The 27351-nt window shown below is 44.9% G+C and overlaps 1 protein-coding gene and 1 pseudogene across 1 annotated transcript in view; both read right to left on the bottom strand.

The window, feature by feature from the left end:
- Positions 1-25967, bottom strand: part of MTNR1B (melatonin receptor 1B) — a 40606-nt gene extending 14639 nt beyond the window's left edge. The window contains exon 1 of the mRNA XM_064169939.1: positions 25673-25967. Coding sequence (XP_064026009.1) covers positions 25673-25883 — 211 coding nt within the window. The 5' untranslated portion in view covers positions 25884-25967. The remainder of the gene's footprint in view (positions 1-25672) is intronic.
- A 373-nt stretch (positions 25968-26340) lies between these two features.
- LOC135173275 (uncharacterized) overlaps positions 26341-27351 on the bottom strand; it is a 150718-nt pseudogene continuing 149707 nt past the window's right edge.

Below are 27351 nucleotides of genomic sequence, written 5' to 3'. Positions count from 1 at the left end.
TCTTCATCAGTATGTTTCAAAGCAAAACAGACCGAACCAAACCGACCAAGCAAGCAGAAAAAGCCCAAACCACCACCACCACCAAAAAACAACGCAGGTGAAAAACTGAGATAGGCAGCTGCAGAGTCTCTCCTAAAACACAGATTAGGAATAACACCCTAGGTTCATGAGCTTTACTCTACTACCTCTATCAGGCACACTGGAAAAAAAAAAATGACAGCACCTGTCCAGCTCACTACTCCAAAAATGGCACCACAGTGACATGCTGCTACTGAGGGATGCAACCGATAGAAGAGCTAGAGTGAAGGTAATTGAATTAGGAGCAAACAAATGGGGGTGATTGTGGGAGGTAGGTAATAAACCTGTGGAATATTTACAGATCCTGCAGATGCAAAAAAATTACCTGTGTTTAAAGGAAAGCTGCAAAAATACCTGAAGGAGGCATTGTTTGAAGATTCCTAAACAGGCATAACATACTACATTGAGGAAATCCTCTGAGCTGGAAGGAAGAGCTGAGAGAATAAAGAAGTATTGTATAGGGTTGCTCTGTTCTCTTTTTCTTCCTGAGTTACTGCTTACATCAACAGCTAAGGACAGGGTATGAGGCTAGCTATGGCCTTGGTCTGTACCAATATAACTGCTGTTATAATGAGGACAGTAAGGTTCAGTGACACTATTTGGATGCGCAGCTCCTTCTAGGGCTTCCCTGTTGCGGTGGTTTGATCAATGTGATGAGACATTCCCATTCCGGTTCTTGTCAGCCACTCCTCTACCCTGCCAGCCCAGTTGTGTTGGGAAAATGTTGGAAGTGGCATCAAACTTGTATATGACTAGCCACCTGCAACTGAGCTGCATTTTGCAACAGACTCAGGAGTGAAGATCCCTTATACCAATGTCCTCACACTAAAGTCAGAATCTTGCCTTCAGGATCTGGTCTAGGACAGCAAAAGGCCACAATGTTGCTGTGAGTGTCTTGCTCGAAGGTACTATTGCTTTTTGTGCAGGGAGTGAATCCAAGACCTGTGTGCTTACTACTGTGGGCACCAGTGATGGACCAGCTTCAAAACTTCCAGTTGCTGAGCACAATAACTGAATAACAAGGAAAACAGACTGGGTTTTTTTTCTCACTAATTCATGAAAGAAGATGTTTCCTGTATCTGTCAATACATATCAGCTTAATTTTCTTCACTTGAAGTAATCACAGCTGTTGATTGCTTCAACCAAGGAAGAATAGGAAAGCTACATGAACAACTGCAAGTATGAAAACTCATTTACTGCTGACAAAGGGACTAATAGGAAAAGCTGTAAAACATAACAGGTGCAATCTCGTCAGATCCTATAAATAGCCAAGGAACCTATTACTGCTAATAACTGGGTTTTTTTTCAGTCTCTCAACACTATATTGCATTTCATAGAAAAAAAAAGTGAAATATGTAGCATTTTGTAAGATGCTATTCTGTTAAAAAGCCAAACAAAACCACCAACAACAAAAAAGCAAAATCAACCAACCAACCAAAAACCCCAAAAAACCAAACCAACTAACCAAAAAACCAAAGCCAATCAAAAAACCAAACCAATCAAAAAACAACCTAAAACTTGGTTCAGATCAAATATAAAAGCCTGGAACGTGGAATTAAACAAAGTAAGGATATTTTGCTTCTAAAAACCTGGACAAAACTTCATTGTGTCCTGGCAGATACTGATTTATACTATGTGAAAGGTTAGCTCATCTCATATTGCCTTCACTATTACCTTCTATTACCATCTTCTTTGCTACTGTCTTTAGCCTAAAGTGTCAAAGGAAATTATGCCAGGACTCTTATGTCTCTTAGAACAGCAAAACTGTTCAAGTCCTTAGAATAACTTATCTCCCACCTTCTTTTAGAAAGCAGGACAGGAAATTGAAGAATGGTGATAACTTTGTGCAAACAAAAAATGGTGGGTTTTTTTTTGGTGAACTGATTGGGTTTTTGTTTGTTTGTTTGTTTAATATTCACTGGTAGATTAGTTGAATGAAAAAGGCCAAACCAACAAGCCCAAAACAGCAGATCCCAGAGTGTATAATAATTCTATATTGAAAGATAAGGCTCAAGATATTAAAAGTATGCAGGATATCAAATAAGTAAAACTGGGATAATTGCAGACTATGGGACATAGTTAGTACCAGTTAGCCAAGAGATTTGGTTAGCCCTGTAGGCTCATCTAAACAGAACAGAGCATTTTGACTAGTATAAATCTTGAGCTCTCTTACAGAAATGAAGACATATAAGTGGCAATCTCCACAGTGATTTACATAACTGCTCTATAGGCCTCCAGATGAAGGACTCACAGCATGTGACAGCTATACCACCTCAAGTAAACACATGCAAACTATGTACATGCAAACCACTTGAACTGCAGAAAGAAGCCAAACCTAAACCCATTACTGCTGCCATGTACTTTTAGCAGGACAGCTTCCAGACACAGAGGGGAATCCCAAAATAGTCTTGAAATTCTATAAAATAGGATCTGCTACACTGCAGTAAATATAGTATATAGGAATATCTAATATGGGTTGACAAGTTGCCAGTGCTTTACATTCTCTGGAGTTCCTTCATTATGATCTTCTTTTCCCTTCCCTTTTTACCCTGTTTCATCAAGGAATGAAGTAGATGATACTTGATGACAAAGTCTATTACAGCCTTTCAGTGAGGAAAAGTCTTACCCTTTTCATTCTGAGCTTTTGCAAGGCCTCATCACTGTACTTGCATAGGGAGATGAATGTCTTCAGAAGCTGTTGTCAGTCTGTGCCATCTGCTTCTTTTGGAAACAAGGTCTTAAAGCAAAGTACACTGATATGATTCATCTTACAATGATACTCAGAGGTAAGCAGCATGTAAACAGATGAGTAAATAAAATGCTTTTACAGAAAGTGATTATTCTCTTCTGAAGTATTAGCTGGTTTGTATTTCAACTCAATACAAAGCTTGTAATGATCATTTCCTGAATTAAGGTCTTTTCTGAGAGCCAGTAAAAGCACTGGAAAATGATGACTGGACAAAACTCTGTTCTGCTGGGGCCAATGAGTCATTATATGAGTGAGAAAGTGAACTGAAGGGTGATAGACATAGACATATAACCAATATAACCAGAGCATCATTTATGGTAGAATTGATCTTTGGAGATCATCTAGTCCAACCCCACTGTTCAAAGAGGTATCATCTACAGCAGGTTGTTCAGGTCTACTGTCCAGTCAGACTATCACCAGCCATGGAGACTCAATAGCAAGGAATGGGTATACAGAACATTTACTGTTTTCACTAGGAGGCTATGCAGCAATCAGTCAAATTTTTGTGCTAGGTCCTAGTCTATCAAGTGGTTCATAACCTACATTGTTTTGAGATTATCTAACTAAAGGCATAATTATGGGGGGTCTTAAAAGTGTTAATTTTTGCTCAGCTTTGAAGAAACATGTGCCCAGGACTGAAATTAGACTGAATTGCAGAGTTAACATTTCATACCTGGGACCAGAATCCTAGATAAAGCTTTTTAATCTATTCTGTTTACCAGTGCATAATGGTTTTTCTAGATCTTCTTCAGCATTAGATTAAAATTTTACACATTTTGATTCTAATAACTGCAACAAAAACTGTTTAAAAAAAAAAAAGAAGGAAAAATTTGCTTATCATGAAAATTTATTCAGAAATGAAGTTATTATCCATGGGCACTAACGCTACCTGTGAATCTATTAACCAGTACTTTTGCAGTCACTTTAGAGCTCTTACAGGTAAGCTTTGAGTCCTTGAGCAGGACCACTCTATATTTCCTGAGCACATGAGTCACTTTTAGCCACTGTATCTTAGCCTGGAGAAGAGGAGGCTCAGGGAGGACCTCATTGCTGTCTACAACTACCTGAAGGGACATTGTAGCCAGGTGGGGGGTGGCCTCTTCTCCCAGGCAGCCAGCAATACAACAAGGCGACACAGTCTCAAGTTGTGCTGGGGTAGGTATAGGCTGGATGTTAGGAGGAAGTTAGGAAGTGATTTCCCATTGGAATGGGCTGCCCAGGGAGGTAGTGGAGGCACCGTCCCTTGAGGTCTTCAAGAAAAGCCTGGATGAGGCACTTGGTGCCATGGTCTAGTTGAGTGGATAGGGCTGGGTGATAGGTTGGACTGGATGATCTTGGAGGTCTCTTCCAACCTGGTTGATTCTTGGAAAATTATTTTTAGGCTTCAGTTAAGGTTTAGACGTAGCAATGCAGCAGATTTGTGGGAATTTACCTCCCAGTTTTTGCCAGTACCACTGTATACAGAAAATAGAGAGTCCTGCCAACACAAACTATTCTCTCCCAGTTATTTATCAAAAGGCTATACCCTGCTTAACAGATGAAATGCTACCAAAGGCACTAATTCTACCACAAACATATTTCAAGCTTCAATTTCTTTTCCTGTTCGATCTTTTCCATACTGGGGCAATAAAAGCGTGGGAAAGTAGTGGCAGTAAGCAATAAAAGATCACATTAAAGGCAAAGGAAATTTACCACCTTTCAACATTTCAGAAATCATGGATCTCAGAAGGCAGGATGAGTCAAAGCCTACCCGTGCATTGGTAAGCCAATGCTGTTTAACAGAGTTCTGCCAATTATGTAAAATAAAAACCTTTCCCCCAGTACTAATGTCAAAATACAAGTATTTCATAGCAACCTATGGCGTTGTGCTGGCACCTCTTTTAGGTTGGAAAGGATCTCTTGTGATCATCTAATTCAACCCATCAAGCGTGGCCAGTGAAGGCAGGCTGCTCAGGACTGTGTCCATTTGGGTTTTCAATATCTCCAGAGACTTCACAACGTTTCTGGGCAACACTTTCTCCAGTGTTTAATTTGCCACACAGGGGAAAAAAAAAAAGGTTTTGTGTGTTCAGATGGAATTTTAGAGGTTTTAATTTGCATTACTTCTTGCCTTCTCAGTGGGCACTATTGAGAAGAGCCTGGCTGCCTCTTCTTCACTACCTCCCCCCAAGTATTTACACACATTAATGGGATCCACTGAGCTTCTCCAATCTGAATTGCCACAGCTCTTTCAGCCTCACCTGATTAAGGAGATGCTCCAAGCCCCTTATCATTTTAGTGACCCTGTAATGGACTTCACTCCAGAAAGTCCAAAGCTTTCTTGCACGGAGAAGCCCACAACTGGGCATATAATTCCATGTGTGGTCTTCGTGTTGAGGGGAAGGATCATCTTTCTTGACCTGATGGCAACACCGATGCAGCCCAGAAGGCTGCTCATCTGCTTTGCTACGGGGATGCTTGAAAAATCATCCTCGTGATCAGCTTGTCGTCCATCACAAACTCCAGCTCCTTTCCTGTCAACTTGCTTTCCAGATGCATGGTGCCCAGCATGTATTGGTGCCTGGGGTTATTCCTCCCCAGGTTCAGGACTTTGTGCTTCCCTTTGTGGAACTTTATGAGGTTCCTGTCAGACCATTTCTCCAGCCTGTCCCTGTCTGTCTCAATGGCAGCAATGGTCTTCTGGAATATCAGCCACTCCTCTCAGTTTTGTATCAGCTGTGTGCGTACCCTCAGAGTGCTGAGGGTACACTCTGCCACATCATTCAGATCATTAATGAAGAAGCTGATCAGTATTGGTCCCAGTATTTACCTCTGAGGTACATCAGTAGTGGCTTGCCCACCTACTGGACTTGCTGTCGCTGACCTCAAGCCCTCCATGCCCAGTTATTGTCAGTTTTCAAGCTATCTTACTGCCCACATTGCTAATCCCTACTTTGTCAGTCTGTGAAGAGGTTATGGGAGACAGTGTCAAAAAACTTTACTAAGTCTGAGGTAAACAACATCCAATGCTCTCCTCTCATCCACTAAGCTATTTGTGGTCATTGTAATAGGCTATCAGGTTGCTTAAGTGTGATTTTATACTTGTAAGTCCAAGCAGATTACTGTCAATTACCTTCATGTCTTTCATGCTTTGGAAACTGTATACATAATTAGTTACTTCATAAGATGTTCATTACCTTATTAATGAATCAGAAGTGTTACCTTCTTATAGCACCCTACAATTTTATTGACTGCTTGTCTTCCAACCATTAATTAACTCAATCTCTGCTTAGGTTATGATATAATTAATCTAAAAAGTAACAGGTGAGAATAAGGTACTAATTGGAAACATGTCACATATCCTCATAAGCTGAGGCTACCTACAGGCTTGCAATCCTGTCTTGAAAATAAATTCTATCTGAAATTTCTGGAAGTGCTGTGGAAGGCATTTCAATTTTTCAAGTAAGTTCTTCTGGCCTTAGTAGTACTGGCAGTGTTTCAGGGTAAAAGAAGGAATCCATAGCTCAATCTCTTACAGTTTCCAAAGTCCATATTTCTCAGCCCTCTGCAGAATATTTTTATTTCTATTTAATGAATAAAGCACTGAAGAGCTGAAAGACTATAGCATTTTACTCAGAAGAGAATGATCAGCTCTGGTAGGGCTTTGAATAGCACAGTCAGCTGGTTCCCACAGGAAATCTTTGGAAACAGCCACCTCTTCCCTCCAGAAAGTACACAAACACTCCTTGTGTAAAGTGATTCACATCTGCTTTTTGTGAGTTCTAGTCCCGTTGAAAATGGGATTGAGTAATTTTGCACATAGGTGTAAAGCAGGGGCTGTTTCTAAGCAGCTAGATGCCAAACAATGCCCTCTGGCTTGGGAACATTTTGGGAAATCTGTTATTTTCATTTCACCATTGTATAGAAGTAATGGCGTGCTGAGTCTTTCTGAGTACCTCTGCACTCAGTGTGGTGGGCAATGCCACCATTCCTAGCAGCCACTGGCGTGCTGAGTCTTTCTGAGTACCTCTGCACTCAGTGTGGTGGGCAATGCCACCATTCCTAGCAGCAACTGGCGTGCTGAGTCTTTCTGAGTACCTCTGCATTCAGTGTGGTGGGCAATGCCACCATTCCTAGCAGCAACTGGCGTGCTGAGAGTCTTTCTGTGTACCTCTGCATTCAGTGTGGTGGGCAATGCCACCATTCCTAGCAGCAACTGGCGTGCTGAGTCTTTCTGAGTACCTCTGCACTCAGTGTGGTGGGCAATGCCACCATTCCTAGCAGCAACTGGCGTGCTGAGTCTTTCTGAGTACCTCTGCACTCAGTGTGGTGGGCAATGCCACCATTCCTAGCAGCAACTGGCGTGCTGAGTCTTTCTGAGTACCTCTGCACTCAGTGTGGTGGGCAATGCCACCATTCCTAGCAGCAACTGGCGTGCTGAGTCTTTCTGAGTACCTCTGCATTCAGTGTGGTGGGCAATGCCACCATTCCTAGCAGCAACTGGCGTGCTGAGTCTTTCTGAGTACCTCTGCACTCAGTGTGGTGGGCAATGCCACCATTCCTAGCAGCAACTGGCGTGCTGAGTCTTTCTGAGTACCTCTGCACTCAGTGTGGTGGGCAATGCCACCATTCCTAGCAGCAACTGGCGTGCTGAGTCTTTCTGAGTACCTCTGCACTCAGTGTGGTGGGCAATGCCACCATTCCTAGCAGCAACTGGCGTGCTGAGTCTTTCTGAGTACCTCTGCACTCAGTGTGGTGGGCAATGCCACCATTCCTAGCAGCAACTGGCGTGCTGAGTCTTTCTGAGTACCTCTGCATTCAGTGTGGTGGGCAATGCCACCATTCCTAGCAGCAACTGGCGTGCTGAGTCTTTCTGAGTACCTCTGCACTCAGTGTGGTGGGCAATGCCACCATTCCTAGCAGCAACTGGCATGCTGAGTCTTTCTGAGTACCTCTGCACTCAGTGTGGTGGGCAATGCCACCATTCCTAGCAGCAACTGGCGTGCTGAGTCTTTCTGAGTACCTCTGCATTCAGTGTGGTGGGCAATGCCACCATTCCTAGCAGCAACTGGCGTGCTGAGTCTTTCTGAGTACCTCTGCATTCAGTGTGGTGGGCAATGCCACCATTCCTAGCAGCAACTGGCGTGCTGAGTCTTTCTGAGTACCTCTGCACTCAGTGTGGTGGGCAATGCCACCATTCCTAGCAGCAACTGGCATGCTGAGAGTCTTTCTGAGTACCTCTGCACTCAGTGTGGTGGGCAATGCCACCATTCCTAGCAGCAACTGGCGTGCTGAGTCTTTCTGAGTACCTCTGCACTCAGTGTGGTGGGCAATGCCACCATTCCTAGCAGCAACTGGCGTGCTGAGTCTTTCTGAGTACCTCTGCACTCAGTGTGGTGGGCAATGCCACCATTCCTAGCAGCAATTGGCATGCTGAGAGTCTTTCTGAGTACCTCTGCACTCAGTGTGGTGGGCAGTGCCACCATTCCTAGCAGCAACTGGCGTGCTGAGTCTTTCTGAGTACCTCTGCACTCAGTGTGGTGGGCAATGCCACCATTCCTAGCAGCAACTGGCGTGCTGAGTCTTTCTGAGTACCTCTGCATTCAGTGTGGTGGGCAATGCCACCATTCCTAGCAGCAACTGGCGTGCTGAGTCTTTCTGAGTACCTCTGCACTCAGTGTGGTGGGCAATGCCACCATTCCTAGCAGCAACTGGCGTGCTGAGTCTTTCTGAGTACCTCTGCACTCAGTGTGGTGGGCAATGCCACCATTCCTAGCAGCAACTGGCGTGCTGAGTCTTTCTGAGTACCTCTGCATTCAGTGTGGTGGGCAATGCCACCATTCCTAGCAGCAACTGGCGCGCTGAGTCTTTCTGAGTACCTCTGCACTCAGTGTGGTGGGCAATGCCACCATTCCTAGCAGCAACTGGCGTGCTGAGTCTTTCTGAGTACCTCTGCATTCAGTGTGGTGGGCAATGCCACCATTCCTAGCAGCAACTGGCGTGCTGAGTCTTTCTGAGTACCTCTGCACTCAGTGTGGTGGGCAATGCCACCATTCCTAGCAGCAACTGGCGTGCTGAGTCTTTCTGAGTACCTCTGCACTCAGTGTGGTGGGCAATGCCACCATTCCTAGCAGCAATTGGCATGCTGAGAGTCTTTCTGAGTACCTCTGCACTCAGTGTGGTGGGCAATGCCACCATTCCTAGCAGCAACTGGCGTGCTGAGTCTTTCTGAGTACCTCTGCACTCAGTGTGGTGGGCAATGCCACCATTCCTAGCAGCAATTGGCATGCTGAGAGTCTTTCTGAGTACCTCTGCATTCAGTGTGGTGGGCAATGCCACCATTCCTAGCAGCAACTGGCGTGCTGAGTCTTTCTGAGTACCTCTGCACTCAGTGTGGTGGGCAATGCCACCATTCCTAGCAGCCACTGGCGTGCTGAGTCTTTCTGAGTACCTCTGCACTCAGTGTGGTGGGCAATGCCACCATTCCTAGCAGCAATTGGCATGCTGAGAGTCTTTCTGAGTACCTCTGCATTCAGTGTGGTGGGCAATGCCACCATTCCTAGCAGCAATTGGCATGCTGAGAGTCTTTCTGAGTACCTCTGCATTCAGTGTGGTGGGCAATGCCACCATTCCTAGCAGCAACTGGCATGCTGAGAGTCTTTCTGAGTACCTCTGCACTCAGTGTGGTGGGCAATGCCACCATTCCTAGCAGCAACTGGCATGCTGAGAGTCTTTCTGAGTACCTCTGCACTCAGTGTGGTGGGCAATGCCACCATTCCTAGCAGCAATTGGCGTACTGAGTCTTTCTGAGTACCTCTGCATTCAGTGTGGTGGGCAATGCCACCATTCCTACCAGCAACTGGCGTGCTGAGTCTTTGTGAGTACCTCTGCATTCAGTGTGGTGGGCAATGCCACCATTCCTAGCAGCAACTGGCATGCTGAGAGTCTTTCTGAGTACCTCTGCACTCAGTGTGGTGGGCAATGCCACCATTCCTAGCAGCCACTGGCGTGCTGAGAGTCTTTCTGCGTACCTCTGCATTCAGTGTGGTGGGCAGTGCCACCATTCCTAGCAGCCACTGGCGTGCTGAGTCTTTCTGAGTACCTCTGCATTCAGTGTGGTGGGCAATGCCACCATTCCTAGCAGCCACTGGCGTGCTGAGTCTCTGAGTACCTCTGCATTCAGTGTGGTGGGCAATGCCACCATTCCTAGCAGCAATTGGCATGCTGAGAGTCTTTCTGCGTACCTCTGCACTCAGTGTGGTGGGCAATGCCACCATTCCTAGCAGCAACTGGCGTGCTGAGAGTCTTTCTGAGTACCTCTGCACTCAGTGTGGTGGGCAATGCCACCATTCCTAGCAGCAATTGTCGTGCTGAGAGTCTTTCTGAGTACCTCTGCACTCAGTGTGGTGGGCAATGCCACCATTCCTAGCAGCCACTGGCGTGCTGAGAGTCTTTCTGAGTACCTCTGCACTCAGTGTGGTGGGCAATGCCACCATTCCTAGCAGCAACTGGCGTGCTGAGAGTCTTTCTGAGTACCTCTGCACTCAGTGTGGTGGGCAATGCCACCATTCCTAGCAGCAATTGGCATGCTGAGAGTCTTTCTGAGTACCTCTGCATTCAGTGTGGCGGGCAATGCCACCATTCCTAGCAGCAACTGGCATGCTGAGAGTCTTTCTGAGTACCACTGCATTCAGTGTGGTGGGCAATGCCACCATTCCTAGCAGCAATTGGCATGCTGAGAGTCTTTCTGCGTACCTCTGCATTCAGTGTGGTGGGCAATGCCACCATTCCTAGCAGCAACTGGCATGCTGAGAGTCTTTCTGAGTACCTCTGCACTCAGTGTGGTGGGCAATGCCACCATTCCTAGCAGCAATTGGATACATAAAGGATGCTGCCTTTACGTTTGAACTCAGAATTGTTGATAACCTTGATACATGGGGCTAAAAATGCCCTCAGCAATGAGTGACTTCCTTTCAGAGCACTGCAGTAGCAGTTACTGTTCAGTTTCCATCAAAAAGTATTTGCTAAGGTGCTTTTTAGAAAATCAAGGAATTAACTTCTACTTGAATCCTATAAAGAAAAAAAGATCACTTTCTATTTTAAAAGAACAACAAGTTTTAAAGTACAAAGGTATGCTAAAGTTGCATGCTGTCTTGAGTCTTTCAGACCGGAACATTTGTCTAAGTGTAGATGGAAATTCCAGCTAAGGCAAGGTGTGAAACTTTTCCTCTGTAACAAGCCAAAAATTAGACCCTATTTATTCCCACAACACCTGATTTCAAATGAATTGGCTGGAATGCTCAGTCTTTTGAATATAGAATCACAGAATCATAGAATCAACCAGGTTGGAAGAGACCTCCAAGATCATCCAGTCCAACCTATCCCCCAGCACTAGCCAGTCAACTAGACCATGGCACTAAGTGCCTCATCCAGTCTTTTCTTGAAGACCTCCAGGGACGGTGCCTCCACCACCTCCCTGGGCAGCCCATTCCAATGGGAAATCACTCTCTCTGTGAAGAACTTCTTCCTAATATCCAGCCTATACCTACCCTGGCACAACTTGAGACTGTGTCCCCTTGTTCTATTGCTGTTCTATTGCTGGTTGCCTGGTAGCCACCCCCCACCTGGCTACAATGTCCCTTCAGGTAGCTGTAGACAGTAATAAGATCACCTCTGAGCCTCCTCTTCTCCAGATTAGATAGATTCCCAAGAGTCTGAAGAACCATGCAGTTCACAGAAACGAACAACGTGACAGCTTTGGAATGTAGTAACTCTGCTACCTGTGTGCCTTATATTGAAGCAAAACAGCATGTTTTAGTAGAACTTCCTTTTAATTGGTAGTAGAAAAGCTGAATAGGTTGTTTACTTATAGGAACATCTTTAAGTTGTCCTAAAGTCCACAACAATGATGAATTTCGTCATGGGCAGGATCTGCACAACATGAATAGCTTGAATAGACATTTTAAAACAAACAAGCAAAACCCTATGCAGATAATATTTAGTAAGTAGATACTTTTACTTGAATAAAAAGTAGGAAATAAAAGTGCCTACTCCGACTAGATTACACATATTCAGGGGTGATAGCTGTTTGATGTAAGGTACTTTCCCCTATCTGAACTCAAATGCTGTGTATACCAGGGTAACTGGAGAAATTGCACTGGCTTCGGAATGCAAGGGCACTGAGAACTGCAGGCAAGATTTGAGCAAGCCTGGGAGACTTGAGGATGCCATTTATAGGTCTCTATCTCTTTTGCAGTGATGTATTTTACAATTCAATGCTATCTCTGAACTTATAATTAGTCAACATAATTATATTTGCAAGTCTGATGCATTATGCAGCTATTTTCCCTCTTAGCCAGACTGCTCTGTGTGATTTTTTTCTGACAACAATTGTTGCCCTCATTATGCAAATATGGCAATCTAAACCAACAGACGAACAGATGTTGTTATAGAGCTGAAAGATGACAATGTTTGTGGAAGTGTCATGTAATATTACTATAAATTTCATACAGGTATTAAAACATTGAAAATGAGCCAAGTCCATATAAAGCAGGTGAAAAAAATGGCATCTTTGTGTGAAGGAGTTATATATAGAATCATAGAATCATAGAATCAACCAGGTTGGAAGAGACCTCCAAGATCATCCAGTCCAACCTAGCACCCAGCCCTAGCCAATCAACTAGACCATGGCACTAAGTGCCTCAGGCAGGCTTTTCTTCAAGACCCCCAGGGACGGTGCCTCCACCACCTCCCTGGGCAGCCCATTCCAATGGGAAATCACTCTCTCTGTGAAGAACTTCTTCCTAACATCCAGCCTATAGCTACCCTGGCACAACTTGAGACTGTGTCCCCTTGTTCTATTGCTGGTTGCCTGGGAGAAGAGGCCACCCCCACCTGGCTACAATGCCCCTTCAGGTAGTTGTAGACAGTAATAAGATCACCCCTGAGCCTCCTCTTCTCCAGGCTAAACACCCCCAGCTCCCTCAACCTCTCCTCATAGGATTTGTGCTCCAGGCCCCTCACCAGCTGTGTTGCCCTTCTCTGGACATATTCCAGCACCTCAACATCTCTCTTGAATTGAGGAGCCCAGAACTGGACACAGGACTCAAGGTGTGGCCTGACCAGTGCTGAGTACAGATATAATTGAAGCATCATTTATTAAGCAGCATAATAAAATACCTCTATAATTAATAAATGATTAAAAAGTAATCCCAGCAATCAAGATCCCAGTCATTTGATGAATGTCTTCAGGCTGTTGTTATCCATTGTTGTTTCAAGACATGACTAGCCCATGCATAGCTGAAAAGTCAAGAAAACACTGATTCCATGATACAGCTCAGTCTTATCAGTACTGGGACTATAGAAAACCAGAAGATTCCAAAGCACCTGCTGTTAAGGACACTGGAGTTGCATCCACAGCGAATAAGACACATTTCTGTTGGCTTTTCCTCTCAGAAAATCCATTTCGTGCCCACATCAATGGCTCAGATTGTCTTTTAGGAAGATGAACATTGCAATAGCATTTCACCTTTTCTGCAGAGGAAAGAATTTGCTTTGTTTTATCAGCTCAGGATAGCAGCTATCTTCATATATGTTCACCACCACTCTCTGGGCTCAGCCTTCCAGACAGCTCTTGACCCATTTCAGAGTGAATCCAGTTTTTGACAGCATTAGCCATGATGATGCTGAAGACTCAATATATTCACAGAAGAGCCAGCACTTCTTTAAAGTCACTAAATTCTTGACTTCTACAGTTTATTTAGTGTTTGAGAAAGTTACTTCCATTTTAGTATTCTCTATCTACAGATCATGCTGAACATGTCCTTGCTCTTCTTTCCTGGTTCTCAAAGATGATGAAAAAACTAAAAGAAGATGATTGCTCTCTAAGGCTATCCATTCTTTTATATACAGTATCATATAAACTCATCTCCTATTGCTTTTGAAGTAACTGTTTATCTTCTCAGGATTCCCCATGTTGCAGAAGTTATTCTTCTCCTTTTTGATGTTTCTGTACTCCTAAATGCTTCTTTCAGTCCCTTCAGGCTGATAATTTCATTACAAACTCCCTGCTTACGTAATGTTTTAAAATTCCATACTGTATTCTATACTTCTTTTAATGTCTTCTCACTTAGAATTCTGATTTTTACTTCTTTTAAAAATTTTCCTGCCAGGTTTTCATGCTTTTGCTGAAGGATGTTTCTTTTGTTAAAGTATTTTTCCTGGTTTGCAAATCGCTAATACTGTTGGATTTTGGGTTTGGTGGTTTATGGGGTTTTTTGTTTCACTTTTCTCTTCTGCTTTTGGAATTATGAACTGGTTAACAAATTTTAAAGTGATATCCCATAAGTATCTTTGAAGATTTGTTTTCTTATTTGGATACTGTTGAAACCAAGTCTCATAGGAAAGAGGATGGAACTGCTTATGAACTTTTTCTGTTTCCTCTCCAAGAAGAGAAGACTAACTAGCAGTATGAGATGAGCCGTGGGCACATGACTGAGTACTTCTAGAAGTGATGTAGAAAGACTTGGAGTGTTGATCCTCTGGAAGTATTCTGTGAGAAGAGGTTTCATAACTTCATGGACAGACTTCACCTAAGCATATGGGATACCAGCTTGCAATTAAAGCTGGCAAAATGAATAAAAAGAACTTGAAGTCAAGAGATGGGAAGAGAGCCTGAGAAGGAATCATATAGCTTCTTCATTTAACACCCAGGACAGGGGGAAAATTGGCTTCATGAAGGTGACAGCAACAAATATAGAAATTAGGAGCTCAAAGACTGAGGCATTTGACTGGAGTGGTAATAAAAAAAGCAGTAGAGTCAGTAAAAGAATGCCAAGAACCTATGCAATAAAATTGGGGATCCAAAGCCAGTGAGAAATTCAAATAAAACTTTGTGGAAATAATTCTGTTAGAATGGAGTTACACCAACAGTCAGAGGAGAGAAATATTAACTGAAAGGTGTGTAGTCTCCATAAGACATCAAAAGGGGGAGGATGGTATCCTGGCAAAAGCCAAAATGACATTGAGGAAGGGTTGTAAAGACAAGGAGAGGGGAAGTATGCAGACACCTGCAGAAGGACGAAGGGAAGTATGCAGACACCTGCAGAAGGATGAGGGGAAGTATGCAGACACCTGCAGAAGGATGAGGAGAAGTATGCAGACACCTGCAGAAGGATGAGGGGAAGTATGCAGACACCTGCAGAAGGATGAAGGGAAGTATGTAGACACCTGCAGAAGGACGAAGGGAAGTATGCAGACACCTGCAGAAGGGTGAGAGGAAGTATGCAGACACCTGCAGAAGGATGAGGGGAAGTATGTAGACACCTGCAGAAGGATGAAGGGAAGTATGCAGACACCTGCAGAAGGGTGAGAGGAAGTATGCAGACACCTGCAGAAGGATGAAGGGAAGTATGCAGACACCTGCAGAAGGATGAGGGGAAGTATGCAGACACCTGCAGAAGGATGAGGGGAAGTATGCAGACACCTGCAGAAGGATAAAGGGAAGTATGTAGACACTGCAGAAGGATGACACCACCTCTGTCTCAGTGAGGAAATACTAATGAAAACAATTTGACAACAGGACAATACATCTTATAGTAAGTAAAAGAGATAATAAATATATGAATGACTGTGGAGTTCTGGACATACACCCAGTAGATTTCTTCAGTACAGAGTCTATTTGCCAACATACTCTGCCCTTTGTTTTCACAAAGAACAAAGACATCCCTGAAGAGCCTGTCAGAGAAAATAATGTTGTATTGGAAGCAGATGAGATTATTACGCTTAAATTAAATGGAAGAATAAACAAAACAGACACAACTGAGGAGGAATTTTGCACATTTTGATAAACAAAAGAAGCTAATTAAGAAAGTGTATTGAGGAGCTTAGGGACTCGAGCGTGGAGGAAGCTTGGCATTTCTTCATATTAAAGATATAAAAAATATTATCTGGAACTTGCATCCCAAAGGGGGGGCGGGGAGAAAGAAAAAAGTTCCAGATCTAGCTGGAAGAAAAGTTGTCTCAGAAAGAATATCAGGAGCAAGAGATGCAAACAGAACAGGAAAAGCTATGTTCATCAAAGAAAACTGCTAGAGAGTATGAAGATGGGAAAATGGGAACTGACAGAAACCCTAAAATGCTTGGCTTTGATTTCTTAAACTAATAAAATGCCCTGTCACCACACTGACAAAAGGAAAAAGGGAAGAGGAGTTATTGGGGGAGGTGGAATGTGAAAATCAATTAAAATGGCTGCTGGTCTGAAGAAAGGTTTTGCTGCAGTTTTTAGTAAAGACAATAATGGTGTGCTTGAGGACAAGCCAGGCTGGCAGGTGAGGAGTTATCTACAATACAGAAAAAAAATGTCAGAGAGACTGAATATACTTGATGGCAGGACTGCTTTAACATCTGTTATCTCTGAGATTAGTGCCACAGGTTCTGAAAGAACAGAAAGTTAAAAGTGAGACCTGTAAAAAGGGGCTGAATGTATTCGCTGGTCCTCACTACCAGTAGGGAAGTGCTGATTTCTCCCAGACTGTATAGCAAAGAACATGGTTCCCACATGCATCCCAAAGAGCAGTGTTCAGCTGTGATATAGGCATAGGCTTGATATTAGGAGGAAGTTCTTCCCAGAGAGTGATTTCCCATTGGAATGGGCTGCCCAGGGAGGTGGTGGAGTTGCTGTCCCTGGAGGTGTTCAAGCAAAGACTGGATGAGGCACTTAGTGCCATGGTATAGTTGACTGGATAGGGCGGGGGGATAGAATCATAGAATCAACCAGGTTGGAAGAGACCTCCAAGATCATCCAGGCCAACCTAGCACCCAGCCCTAGCCAGTCAACTAGACCATGGCACTAAGTGTCTCATCCAGTCTTTTCTTGAACACCTCCAAGGACGGTGCCTCCACCACCTCCCTGGGCAGCCCATTCCAATGCCAATCACTCTCTCTGGGAACAACTTCCTCCTTACATCCTACCTATACTCCCCTGGCACAATTTGAGACTGTGTCCCCTTGTTCTATTGCTGGTTGCCTGGCAGAAGAGACCAACCTCCACCTGGCTACAACCTCCCTTCAGGTAGTTGTAGACAGTAATGAGGTCACCCCTGAGCCTCCTCTTCTCCAGGCTAAACAACCCCAGCTCCCTCAGTCTCTCCTCATAGAGTTGGACTGGATGATGTTGGAGGTCTCTTCCAACCTGGTTGATTCTGTGATACTTTAGTACTCATTTTGTCTTTCCTTGCTATCATGCTGGAACAATTGCTCTTTCTTTTTGCATGAATGGTGCTAGCCATAAGTCAGGAAAACAACTTGGGAGTAAAGAGATTACTAAAACAGTGTTACTATCTCTGGAAGTTTATATATGCTAACATAGCACTTGTAGTAAGATCATGAATTGGCTGCAAAGAAGAATAGAGAAATATTTGAGTTTCTTAATCTTGTAAGCAAGGCTGGAGAAACAAATTTGGAAGGAAAGAAAAATTAAAGGTGCAGGTAAAGACAAATGGAGTAAAATTGAATGTGAGCTTGTACAAAGTGGCTGCACCAATTAATTTTATCATCTTTATTTAATAAAAGCTGGAGTTGGATTGTCAATGCCTGGGAGCTCAGTCTAGAATGATCTTGCCTTAGAAGTATATATGCTAGTGTACTGTGCAGTCTGTTGCTATCACTGCCTGGCTGGTGATGAAAGAAAACACTTGGGCTGGAGGGAGATAACCTACATTGAAATAATTCTATCTGGTTCAGGAATATTATGCCATCAAACACAAAATGAACTAATGAAATGACATTTTATGGTAACACAAACTTGAGAGCCCACACTTATAGAGTGACATGTCAAGACCTTTGTTTACCATGAGGACTAAAAGTGGGTAGAGTATAATAGCATGAGGATGGGTACTAAAGGAATAATAATTGTGTGGATCAATTATTAGCTGCATTAGCAACTGACTACACCAAGAATAGCCATCCAGGTGATGCTATTGAGAAACAGAAAAGAACTATGGCTTCAAGGAATATCAGGTCCATTTTGCCCATCCAGTGAAGGATAGAACAGAAAACAATGTAATTTTTTTATTTCCAAGGTACTGGTGGTACATCACCTGCATTATTCTGGTCATGCACTGTGTTCAGTTTTCTCATGTTCAAGACAGAATAATTCAGCTGTGATAGGTGAAATGAATAGCCAAAACCAATCAGGATAATGAAGAATCTGGTTAATTACAGGGATCTAAAATCACTTGGCTTGTTTATTATGTAGAAACAAAGGCTGAGACATAAATACATGTTTTTTGTCCATTAATCTGGCACAACATTTCTCACCAGGTGGAGAAATGATCCATCAAAGTTAGTTCTACAATTATAGTTCTACAAATCAAAATGTCCTCTATAAATTAGCAATTAATTGGCAAAAAGTTTTTTTTTAAAGAAGTTTGAATCCTATTATCACAGAGATGGGAGAGCTTTAATTGTTGAATTCATATTCACATAAACTTAGTATTGAGCACTTCAAGGCTAGAGATCTTGAATGTGGGCAAGAGCAGAAAGGCAAAACACACATAGTCCCAATGCTAAGAAGTCCATAGATACAGAGTTCAAGAAGTCAGGAGCACAAAAGCTGAAACCATAAGAATGGGATCTCATGCTCTGCTCATCAAAATAACTTCTTGTCAGTCTCACTGATGATACTAAAGGTAATTTATTTCAGCAAATGATTTCAGGGTCCAGGAAGGATATTCATTATTTCAATTGTATCAGTTGTGATTCTTGTTGTTGTTGTTGTTTTGTTGGGTTTTTTGTTTGTTTGTTTGTTTGATGTCAGTCTTATTTGTATCACAGATTTCTTGGATGACAGGGGGTGAGGAGAAGGTAAATGTGCAAATTTGTGATCGTATTGCCATTGTGGAGATATAGTGGGATGGCTCTTGTGTTGGAATGGAATGTTGTCATAGAAATATAAAGGATCTTTAGGAAGGACAGGCAGATAGGATGTCAATGACCAGCTAGAGTCCACCTGGGAGTGGAGTGAATGAGGAAGCTGGCAGATAAGAATAGGCAGATAAAATGAGGAAAGGGTGTCTCCCTCTATGTCGATGACCATCTAGAGTCCATGGAACTCCACCTGGGATGAGGAGTGGATCAAGATTTTAGGATTAAAGGGAGGGTGCGGATAGATGACACTATAGTATATCTGGTATAGGAAGACTGAGTAGATAAGGCACTCTACCAGATAGGGAGGACCAGTCATGTTCACAAACATGGCTTATCATGGGGTACTTCAACCACACTGATTATCTGTTGCAATGACATCACAGCAGGTAATCTCAGGTTCCTGGAATGCACTGATGATAACTTCCTCCTCCATCTATAAAAGAAGCCAGTGAAGAGAGATGCTGTGATGGACTATATTCTCAGTGACAGAAAGGGGCTATTGGGGAATGTGAACTCTAAGGGCAGTGTTGGGTGCAACAATCATGATATGGTAGAGTTCAAGATTCTCGGGGCAGCAGAAAGACACCCAGCAAGCTCACTGCTCTGCACTTCAGGAGAGCAGACTTGGGACTCCTTTAGGAAGCAGCTTGGTAAAGTACCATGGGATAAAGCCTTGGAGGTGAGACAGGATCAAAATAGCTAGTTAATATTCAGTGCAGGAGTGAGGCAATAAAAATAAGAGAAAGTCATGAAAAATGTCAGCATCCTGGCATGGATGAACAAAGAGCTCCTGGACAAACTCAAGAATAAACAAGAACCCTGTAAAAGATGGAAGCAAGGATGAGTAAGTTGGGAAGAAATTGTCAAAGAAGCCAGAGATAAGGTTAAGAAAGGCAAAGCCCTGGTAGAATTAAATCTGGCTGGGGATGTCAGGGACAACTAGAAAAGCTTCTGTAGTTATGTCAGTGATAAAAGGGAAAAGGTAAGTGCTCTCCAGAAAGAACTGGGGGACCTGCTTACCTGGGACATGGAGAAGGTTGAAGTACTTAATGAATTCTTTGCCCCAGTCTTCCTTGGAAAGTGGTCCAGCAACAACACCTGAGTCACAGAAGACAAAGACAGGGACTGGGAGAATAAAGAACCATCTGCTGTAAGAGAAGACAAAGCCTGAGGCCATTCAAGAAAGCTGAAGGTTAACAAGTCCATGGGACCAAATGATGCACAAACGCAGGTCCTGAAGGCACTGGCAGATGAAGCTGTGGGAGTCTCCAGTGAAGTTCTCACTGACTAGAAAAGAGGAAATATCATCCACAATTTTAAAAAAGGGAAAAAAGGAAGACCTGGTGAACTACAGGCCAGCTAGTCTCAGTCTCACCTCTGTGTGCAGAAAGATCATGGAGCAGATCCTCCTGGAAACTATGCTAAAGGCACATGGGAAACAAAGAGGTGACTGGTGACAGCCAACAAGGCTCCAATGAGGGCAAATCGTGCCTGGCAAATCTGGGGACCTTCTGTGACAGGGATATAGAATTGCTGAACAAGGAAAGAGCAACTGATATCGTACATATGGATCTGTGTGAAGCATATGACAGTGACACAACTGACATCCTTGACTCTAAATTGGAGAGACATGGATTTGATGAATAGACCACTCAGTGGATAAGGAATTGGCTGGACACTGGCAGTCACTGAATTGCAGTCAACAGCTCAATGTCTAAGTGGAGACCAGTGATGAATGATGCTCCTCAGCATTTGGTACTGTGACCTGTGCTGTTTAACATCTTTGTCAGCAATGTGAATAGTAGGATTGGATGCACCCTCAGGAAGTTTGCTGGCAACACCAAGCTGATGATGACCACACCACAGTTGTCCCAGATGCTGGAGGGAAGGGGTACTTTCTGGAGAAACCTTGACAGGCCAGAGATAGGCCTGTGCAGACTGCATGAAGTTCAACAAGGCCGAGCACAAAGTCCTGCACAAGGGTCAGAGCAATCCCAAGCACAAATACAGGCTGGGTGATGAGTACAGAGAGTCACCCTGCAAAGGACTTGTGGGTTGGCAAGAAGCTCAACGTGACCTGGCAACATACACTTGTAGCCCAGAAAGCTAACTGGACTGTGTCAAAAGAATTGTTACAAGCAGGTCAAAGGAAGGTGATTTTTTCCCCTTCTACTCCACTCCCATGAGGCCTCACATGGATTATTTTGTTCCGCACAGCAAGAACATGGACCTGTTGGACCAAGACAGTGAAACACTGGAAGACATCACCTGGACAAGTTGTAGATGTTCCATCCCTGGAAGTGTTCAAGGCCAGATTGTATGGGGCTTTGAGCAACCTCGTCTAGTGGAAGGTGTCCCTGCCCATGCCATGAGAGCTGAAACTAGATGATCCCTAAAGTACCTTCCAACCAAAACCATTCTGTGATTCTATGATTCCTATGAAATTTAAAAATGGAATTTGGCACATTACTAGAAAAATTACTTCTGACTAGATATGCTGACTTCTCACCTAAATGTAGGTGACTCCTCCTAATTCGATTTGGGTTTAGTGGAAAAATTACATATTCATATGTACCAAATCATGCCATCTCCATATAAGCACCAAAAGTAACTTACATGCTGTTTTTTCTACATTGATTATAAAGGGATCCCAAGGGAGGAAGTTAAGAATCAAGTATCTCCACTGTAGTCTTCTAAGACGTGAATTCCTGTCCTCTATCCAAGTGGACAGGAATAATAACATGGGAAGAGTAAAGGAGAAAAAGAAAACCAATGTGGCCAAAGATGAGTAACTGAAAAAGACATATAACAAAGTAGAAAACATACCCTCAGCTGTATTACAGAAATATGGAGGGAAGACTATGGAAAGGAAAATAGCATGGAAAAGGAGTACCAGATTTGGTTATATTGACAAATATGTTTATTTAGTAGGCTAATGAGTACTAAGATTACAAATCTATGTGCAAGAACATATAATTTGCACAGATACACATATGGGAAGTCTTGTGCATCTCTACAGACATGCACATATTAGAACTAAATGTGCAAATGCACCCATGTTCTTGCAGGTAGAAGACACATGAGTTTTTGTTTAATTGATGTTGCAACAGTACCTTGCCGTAATCAGGGTTTCCTTGTGTTGTGTTAGCTGCTACATGCAAGATAGTAGTGGAGAGAGTGAAAAGGATTGACACAATGCACTAAAAATACCACTTTCTCCTAATGTATTTTTTGGCAGTGGGCCAAGGCTAATATTAGGCCTTCTGCCAAGAGTCAAAGGGTCCCAAGTCCTCACTACTCTTTGAAATGATATTGAGTTAATGTGCCTAATTCTCACCTCTTGCTGATTTTATCCTCTCTTGAAGGCAAATGAAATACAAATGGGTTTGCTTTATTTCCCTTCTGTGTGAGATGCCTTGTCAGTTCCCACCTTCTCGAGTGCTTCTTACTGAGTTTTTACCCCATCCCCTAACAATTATAGCTATAACTCTACAAATGTATCCTAAAATTCTTAAAGTGGTTTTGAGTTGATGCACCTTCAGGGTTGTGAACATCCAGCAGTCATTGTTGAGCACATGTAAACTTTAGCACTTCAGAAGCTGAATGCATTAAAAAGCTGCCTTCTACTATGTGTGCTTAATTGAAGACACTCAAAATTAATTGTCACTTTTGACACCTCAGAACACATTTGACATTTCAAATAGCAAGACAAGCTAATTTATTTGATTTTTTCCCCATATACAAAGTTTTATTTAATTTTGTAGGGTGTTGGACAAAGTTATTCCCTTCCCAAATTAGGAATTATAAAAGCATTAATTTCTGTAGATTAAATCGGTTTTAAGGATCAGAAGCTGCTCAGCCTCTCACAGGCAGATTGAGTGCAGCTGTGTACAAAGACAAGCATGTTGATTCATACCAATTATACTATGCAATTCTTGGAAAAGTCTTCACCATTTTTCCCCTGCCCCCTCCCCAGCCCCAAATTCAAACGTGGGAAAGAGGCTTCTGTAGGCTATGAAACAATCCTTCTGTTGTAAGGTTGGCAAAATCCCCACTGTTTAAGAAGTGAATGAGCAATCTCTAAAAGCACCAACCCTACCCATTCTCTATTTCTTTCCTGCTGAACACAATACTTACCAGCATAAAGGTTAATGGGTCATTTTATTTCACTCCGTTCTTGTGTTCATCTTATATAACAGCATTAAAATGGGTTTGCTTTTGATCATGCTTTAATTTTAATGAGTGTAATACACAATAACATTGTTTGCAATTATTAGATTTCTCTGTGTAACCTAGGATGGAATAGTGTTGATTAATCCTGGAAATATGCTAAGTCCTGTTTTGCTTTCTGAAGGGAAGATCTGTACCAGAAGTGGGCAGAGCTGTTTAATGTATTCCTCATACACCTGTGGCTTATTTGAAATACCAAACTCTCATCCTTAACCACAAAAATCTCTCATTAGTTCCCTTGAAGAGAATTAAGTGTTCATGTTGCTATATCTCATCCTTTTTCTTTTGGTCATCTGGACTCCCTAGCTCTTGTTACTATTATTCCACTAGCTTCATCTTGTCCTTCTCTGACACTCTTTATTACAACTCTCTCTCCTGTCATATTTATTCTCTCCATTTCAGTTTTTACCACATCTACTCCCCTTGCTCAGAAACACTCCCAAGTCCATTTGTGTGTCCATCTTTCTTTGTTGGAAGTTAAGGGCTCCTAACCACTGCCTTAGTTCTCCATCAACATCCCATTCCCTCCTTTACTCCATCCACTTCAGTTTGCAATCCTCTTCCATTCTGTTCCCTCCTTACGAAATTGTATCTGAAAAGACCTCTATGGACATTTACCAAACTATCCTCTTTGAGTGTCATTCACAAGAGCCATCTCATCCAGATGGAAAACTAAGAACTGGCAATTGAAAAGGTATTTACTCTTATGAAGATCATGTAGAACTCCCTGCAATTCTTCACAACACATATCAAATATGAAGACGTCCTTGGGACTGGGTCAGTAACATCATATTAAAGATGATCCTAGAAGGACATCAACTAGATTAATTGGAATTAGATAAGAAGACTGCGTCTTATTTCAAATGTCTTTGTTCAGAATCTTGAAACTTTCTCTTCCATTGTAAACCCTCCCTCCGACGTCGTTTAGGCTCAGGAAGTGGTTCAGGAGAAGCCCCTCTCCTGCTCCCCCTTCGGCCGCGCTGTCCTTCGGGGCGCTCGCTCCCCCGAGAACGCGCTTACCCCTGCACCGAGAGGCCCGGGAGCGCGCTGGTGACATTCGAGGGGTGCCGAGGGAGGGAGCTCCCGCCGCGGCGGCGCGCCCAGCTGCGCTCTACCGTCGGTTCCTGCACCCGGCCCGGCGGCCACGGCGCCCGATCAGGAGACCAGGGCGCTGCCTCGGCCCTGCTGGCTGCTGAGGGATGGCACCTTCCTCGGCTCAGCAGGGGGTGAAGCTTTACTGATCTCTCTGCGGCTTTGCCACTGAAGGTAACACTTGGCTCTTTTATATGTACCGCTCCAGTGCAGCCCAGCGGACTGCGCCTGGTGTCCACAATAGCTCCCTCCCCATTTCTACCCTAGCTCACTACCCAAACCGCACTTTCAGACCTTCTCAGGGTGGGCGCTGCTCCGTGGATGTGATCGCTCAACCTCACATAAATGGGACCCGCCGGCATCCTTCACGTGCCGCGTAATGACTAGGGAAAGGAAGCTCCGCACACTGCTGCTGTTTCCATGCATCATTTAACTTAAGGGCGAATGAGCGTCTGCCTCCAGTTAGCAGGAGCACCGTTCACTGCATGTGAAATATGACAGCGCACGGACAGGGACACCCGTTAAACAGAACCACAAACAAGCAAAGCCTATCCGGGACACACAAGCCTGCAGTTCTCCTTGCCCTCAGTGAGGAAGCACCCCACTGTTTGCGAGTGTGGAGCCGGCCCAATATGGTGCAGAGGACGTTGTGTTTTCAGCAAAGTTTTGTAGACTCGAAAGAGAGAGACTGGTAGAGAACTTTAGCAGATACATCGCTCTTTCGGGGGAATGCACCTTATATTGTATTAATACCCGAAAGCTGCCGACCTCTGCACATCAGGCAACTACCAGCAGACTGCATCAGCAGGGCGGAGGGAAGAGTGTGTCTGCATGAGGTGGGACATGCGCGCATCAGGTAAGAAGTTGGCTGGAGAGAGGCGAAGTTGTTGCTAGCTAGAGTTTTGTAGTTTGAGACACGTGTAACCAGCCCGGCAAAGAGAAAAGGCAAGTTTAGCAAATAAAACACGCAGCACCACATTTTAGCACACACACAAAGAAAAACTACAGACATGATTCAAGAAAAACAGCCCACTTTATTCGCTGCTTTCTGGTTGAAGTGTATTCGGTGAGAAGAAAGACGGGATCATGAAGGGCTGTTGTGAACTTTGATGAAGACTCCGGAGCTCTGCTGAGCCGCTTTCCCACATGCACAGCACTTTGTCCTCAGGCGTACTCAAGCAAGTTTTAAAGTTCCTTCTTTCTCCCCCCCGGTTTTGGGCACGCTCTTTGTCTCCAGTATTTTAATCGGTTGGCACCGATTCCCCTGATCAGTATCTCCACAGAGACTACACAATGCCTCATTAGAGACACTTAATGACCTGCATTTTGCCCTCAAGGGCCAGGGAAGGATAGCGCAGAAGCCAAGGCGCAGCGAGCTAGCAAGGACTGCCACAGGACTCAGCGTTTGGAGAGAGGTCCCTGCACACAGGATAGAGCAAGCACCGATAGAGGGGGACGCTGTAGTCCCCCTGCTGTTATCAGGTGGCCGGCCTGGACTCCACAAGCGGACCGGTCTCCTCAGGGTAGCTAGAAGCGGGTACCAGGGGGCCCCTGGGGCTCCAGTTGCTCCTTACAGCCCGCTGCCGCCGGGGCGAGTGCCGGGGCTAGAGCCCTTACCTGCGTTCCTGAGCTTGCGGTTCTTGAAGACAGAGATGATGACCAGCAGGTTGCCCAAGATGTCCACCACGGTGGTGAAGATCAGCACGCTGGAGAGCACCGGCACTACCCAGGCGGGCCGCGAGGCGCCCGCCGTCTCCCTCTCCGCCAAGCCGAAGCGGCCTCGCCCGCCCGGATCGCAGCAGTTCCTCAGAGAGCCATTCTCCAGCATCGCTGACACTCAGCGCTACGCTCCGGCGGCGCCCACACTAGAACCTGCCGCTGCCCCAGCAGCACCGCGCCAACTGGCTGTGCGGGAGGGCGGGAAGGCTTTTAACGGCCGCGCCGGGCGCCATGCCCCGCCCGCTGCCTGCCGCCAAGCCTGCCCGCCGCCTGCCGAGCCGCCGGGGCGGGGCTGAGTCCGGGGCCAGAGGCGGGGCTGAGTCCGGGCCTAGGGGCGGGGGCGGGGCTGGGGGCAGGGCCGGAGGCGGGGCCGGGATTGGCATCCCCCAAGGCGACACGGGGCAGCCCGAGGGCGGGTACTTCGCTGGGCACCGCCCCGTGCGTGGCTCCCGTGGAAGGAGGCGGGGGCGGTTGCCGGGGTGGGTAGGGGATCCTCCGGTGGTGGGAGAGTGCTTCAGTGCTGAGGGAAAGCGCCCACGGGCAGCGGAGGCGGCGGTCGAGCTCGGTCATTCACAGTGACGGCCTGCGTGGTTGGAGGACCCGGCAGGGCCGCGGGAACAGCCACCGTGGTGGGGGAGGTACAGCGCCAAGGCTGCTCTTACCACCCTCGGCGCTGCTCCCGCGGCAGCCGCCAGCCTCCGCTGGCTGCAGGCGTCTTCCCACCGCCGGATCCGGTCGGAATCCTCCTCATTCCGCGGCGGTGAAACTTGAAGATTGGATGGTTTTGCCCCGAGGCTCTATCCGTTGTGTACTGTGCAGCAGAAGGTCAGGAACCCTCTCTCCCCTCGCTGCCTGCAGGCGCTCGGTGCACCCGGACTAGCGTCTCTGATACATTGCTTCCTTTAGTCTGGACTGCACATTTGAAAAGGTGTGGTTTTGACTCCGACATTCGCGTTTGAACATAACAATTTGTCAATAGTTAGAACATCTCCGTAGGGAGATAACTGTGAAAGTCACAGACGGGATATGCACCAAAATCAGTGTCAGCTGGTGAGTTTCTGAGGTTTCTCCTTTCCGACTGCAGGAGTAGTCACAGGGCACCGACGGGCTTCACTTTGAAGTTAATTTTGAAACATAGAGCATCATCTGGATTTCCAAAGTGACAGATGCCATATGCTCGTTTTCATTAGCTGCATAAGGTGCATGTGACAGAGGGCAGACCCCACCTGTCTCCGTGCCTGGCTCCCAGCATGGCTGGCGCAGTTACCAGTGGGTATCAGTGGGTTCGCATAGCATATGCTGGCAATTAGGCCCGCTTACAGCAGACCTAACTCAGAAGGGGGTTGTGTCCTACTTTTTGGCCAACCAGGCCACAGTGGATCATTGTGTTGCTTCCAAGTTTTGTCCCACTTTTGAGAATGATGCAGGATCTACACCTGCAGATGAGGTTGCTGAGTAGCTGTCTTCCTCTGCATGTCTTGAACACAGAGAAAGATAGGACCCATAGATTGTCAAGAACTGAATCTTGAGATAGTCTGCCTTATTAGTTTGCATAAATTCCTGAGTTTCTGAGCTTT

Source organism: Pogoniulus pusillus, chromosome 3 (genome assembly GCF_015220805.1).
Source record: "Pogoniulus pusillus isolate bPogPus1 chromosome 3, bPogPus1.pri, whole genome shotgun sequence".
NCBI classification, from domain to species: Eukaryota; Metazoa; Chordata; class Aves; order Piciformes; family Lybiidae; genus Pogoniulus; species Pogoniulus pusillus.
Note: the sequence above shows the minus strand (reverse complement) of the source record. Positions and strands in the feature narration are given on the sequence as shown.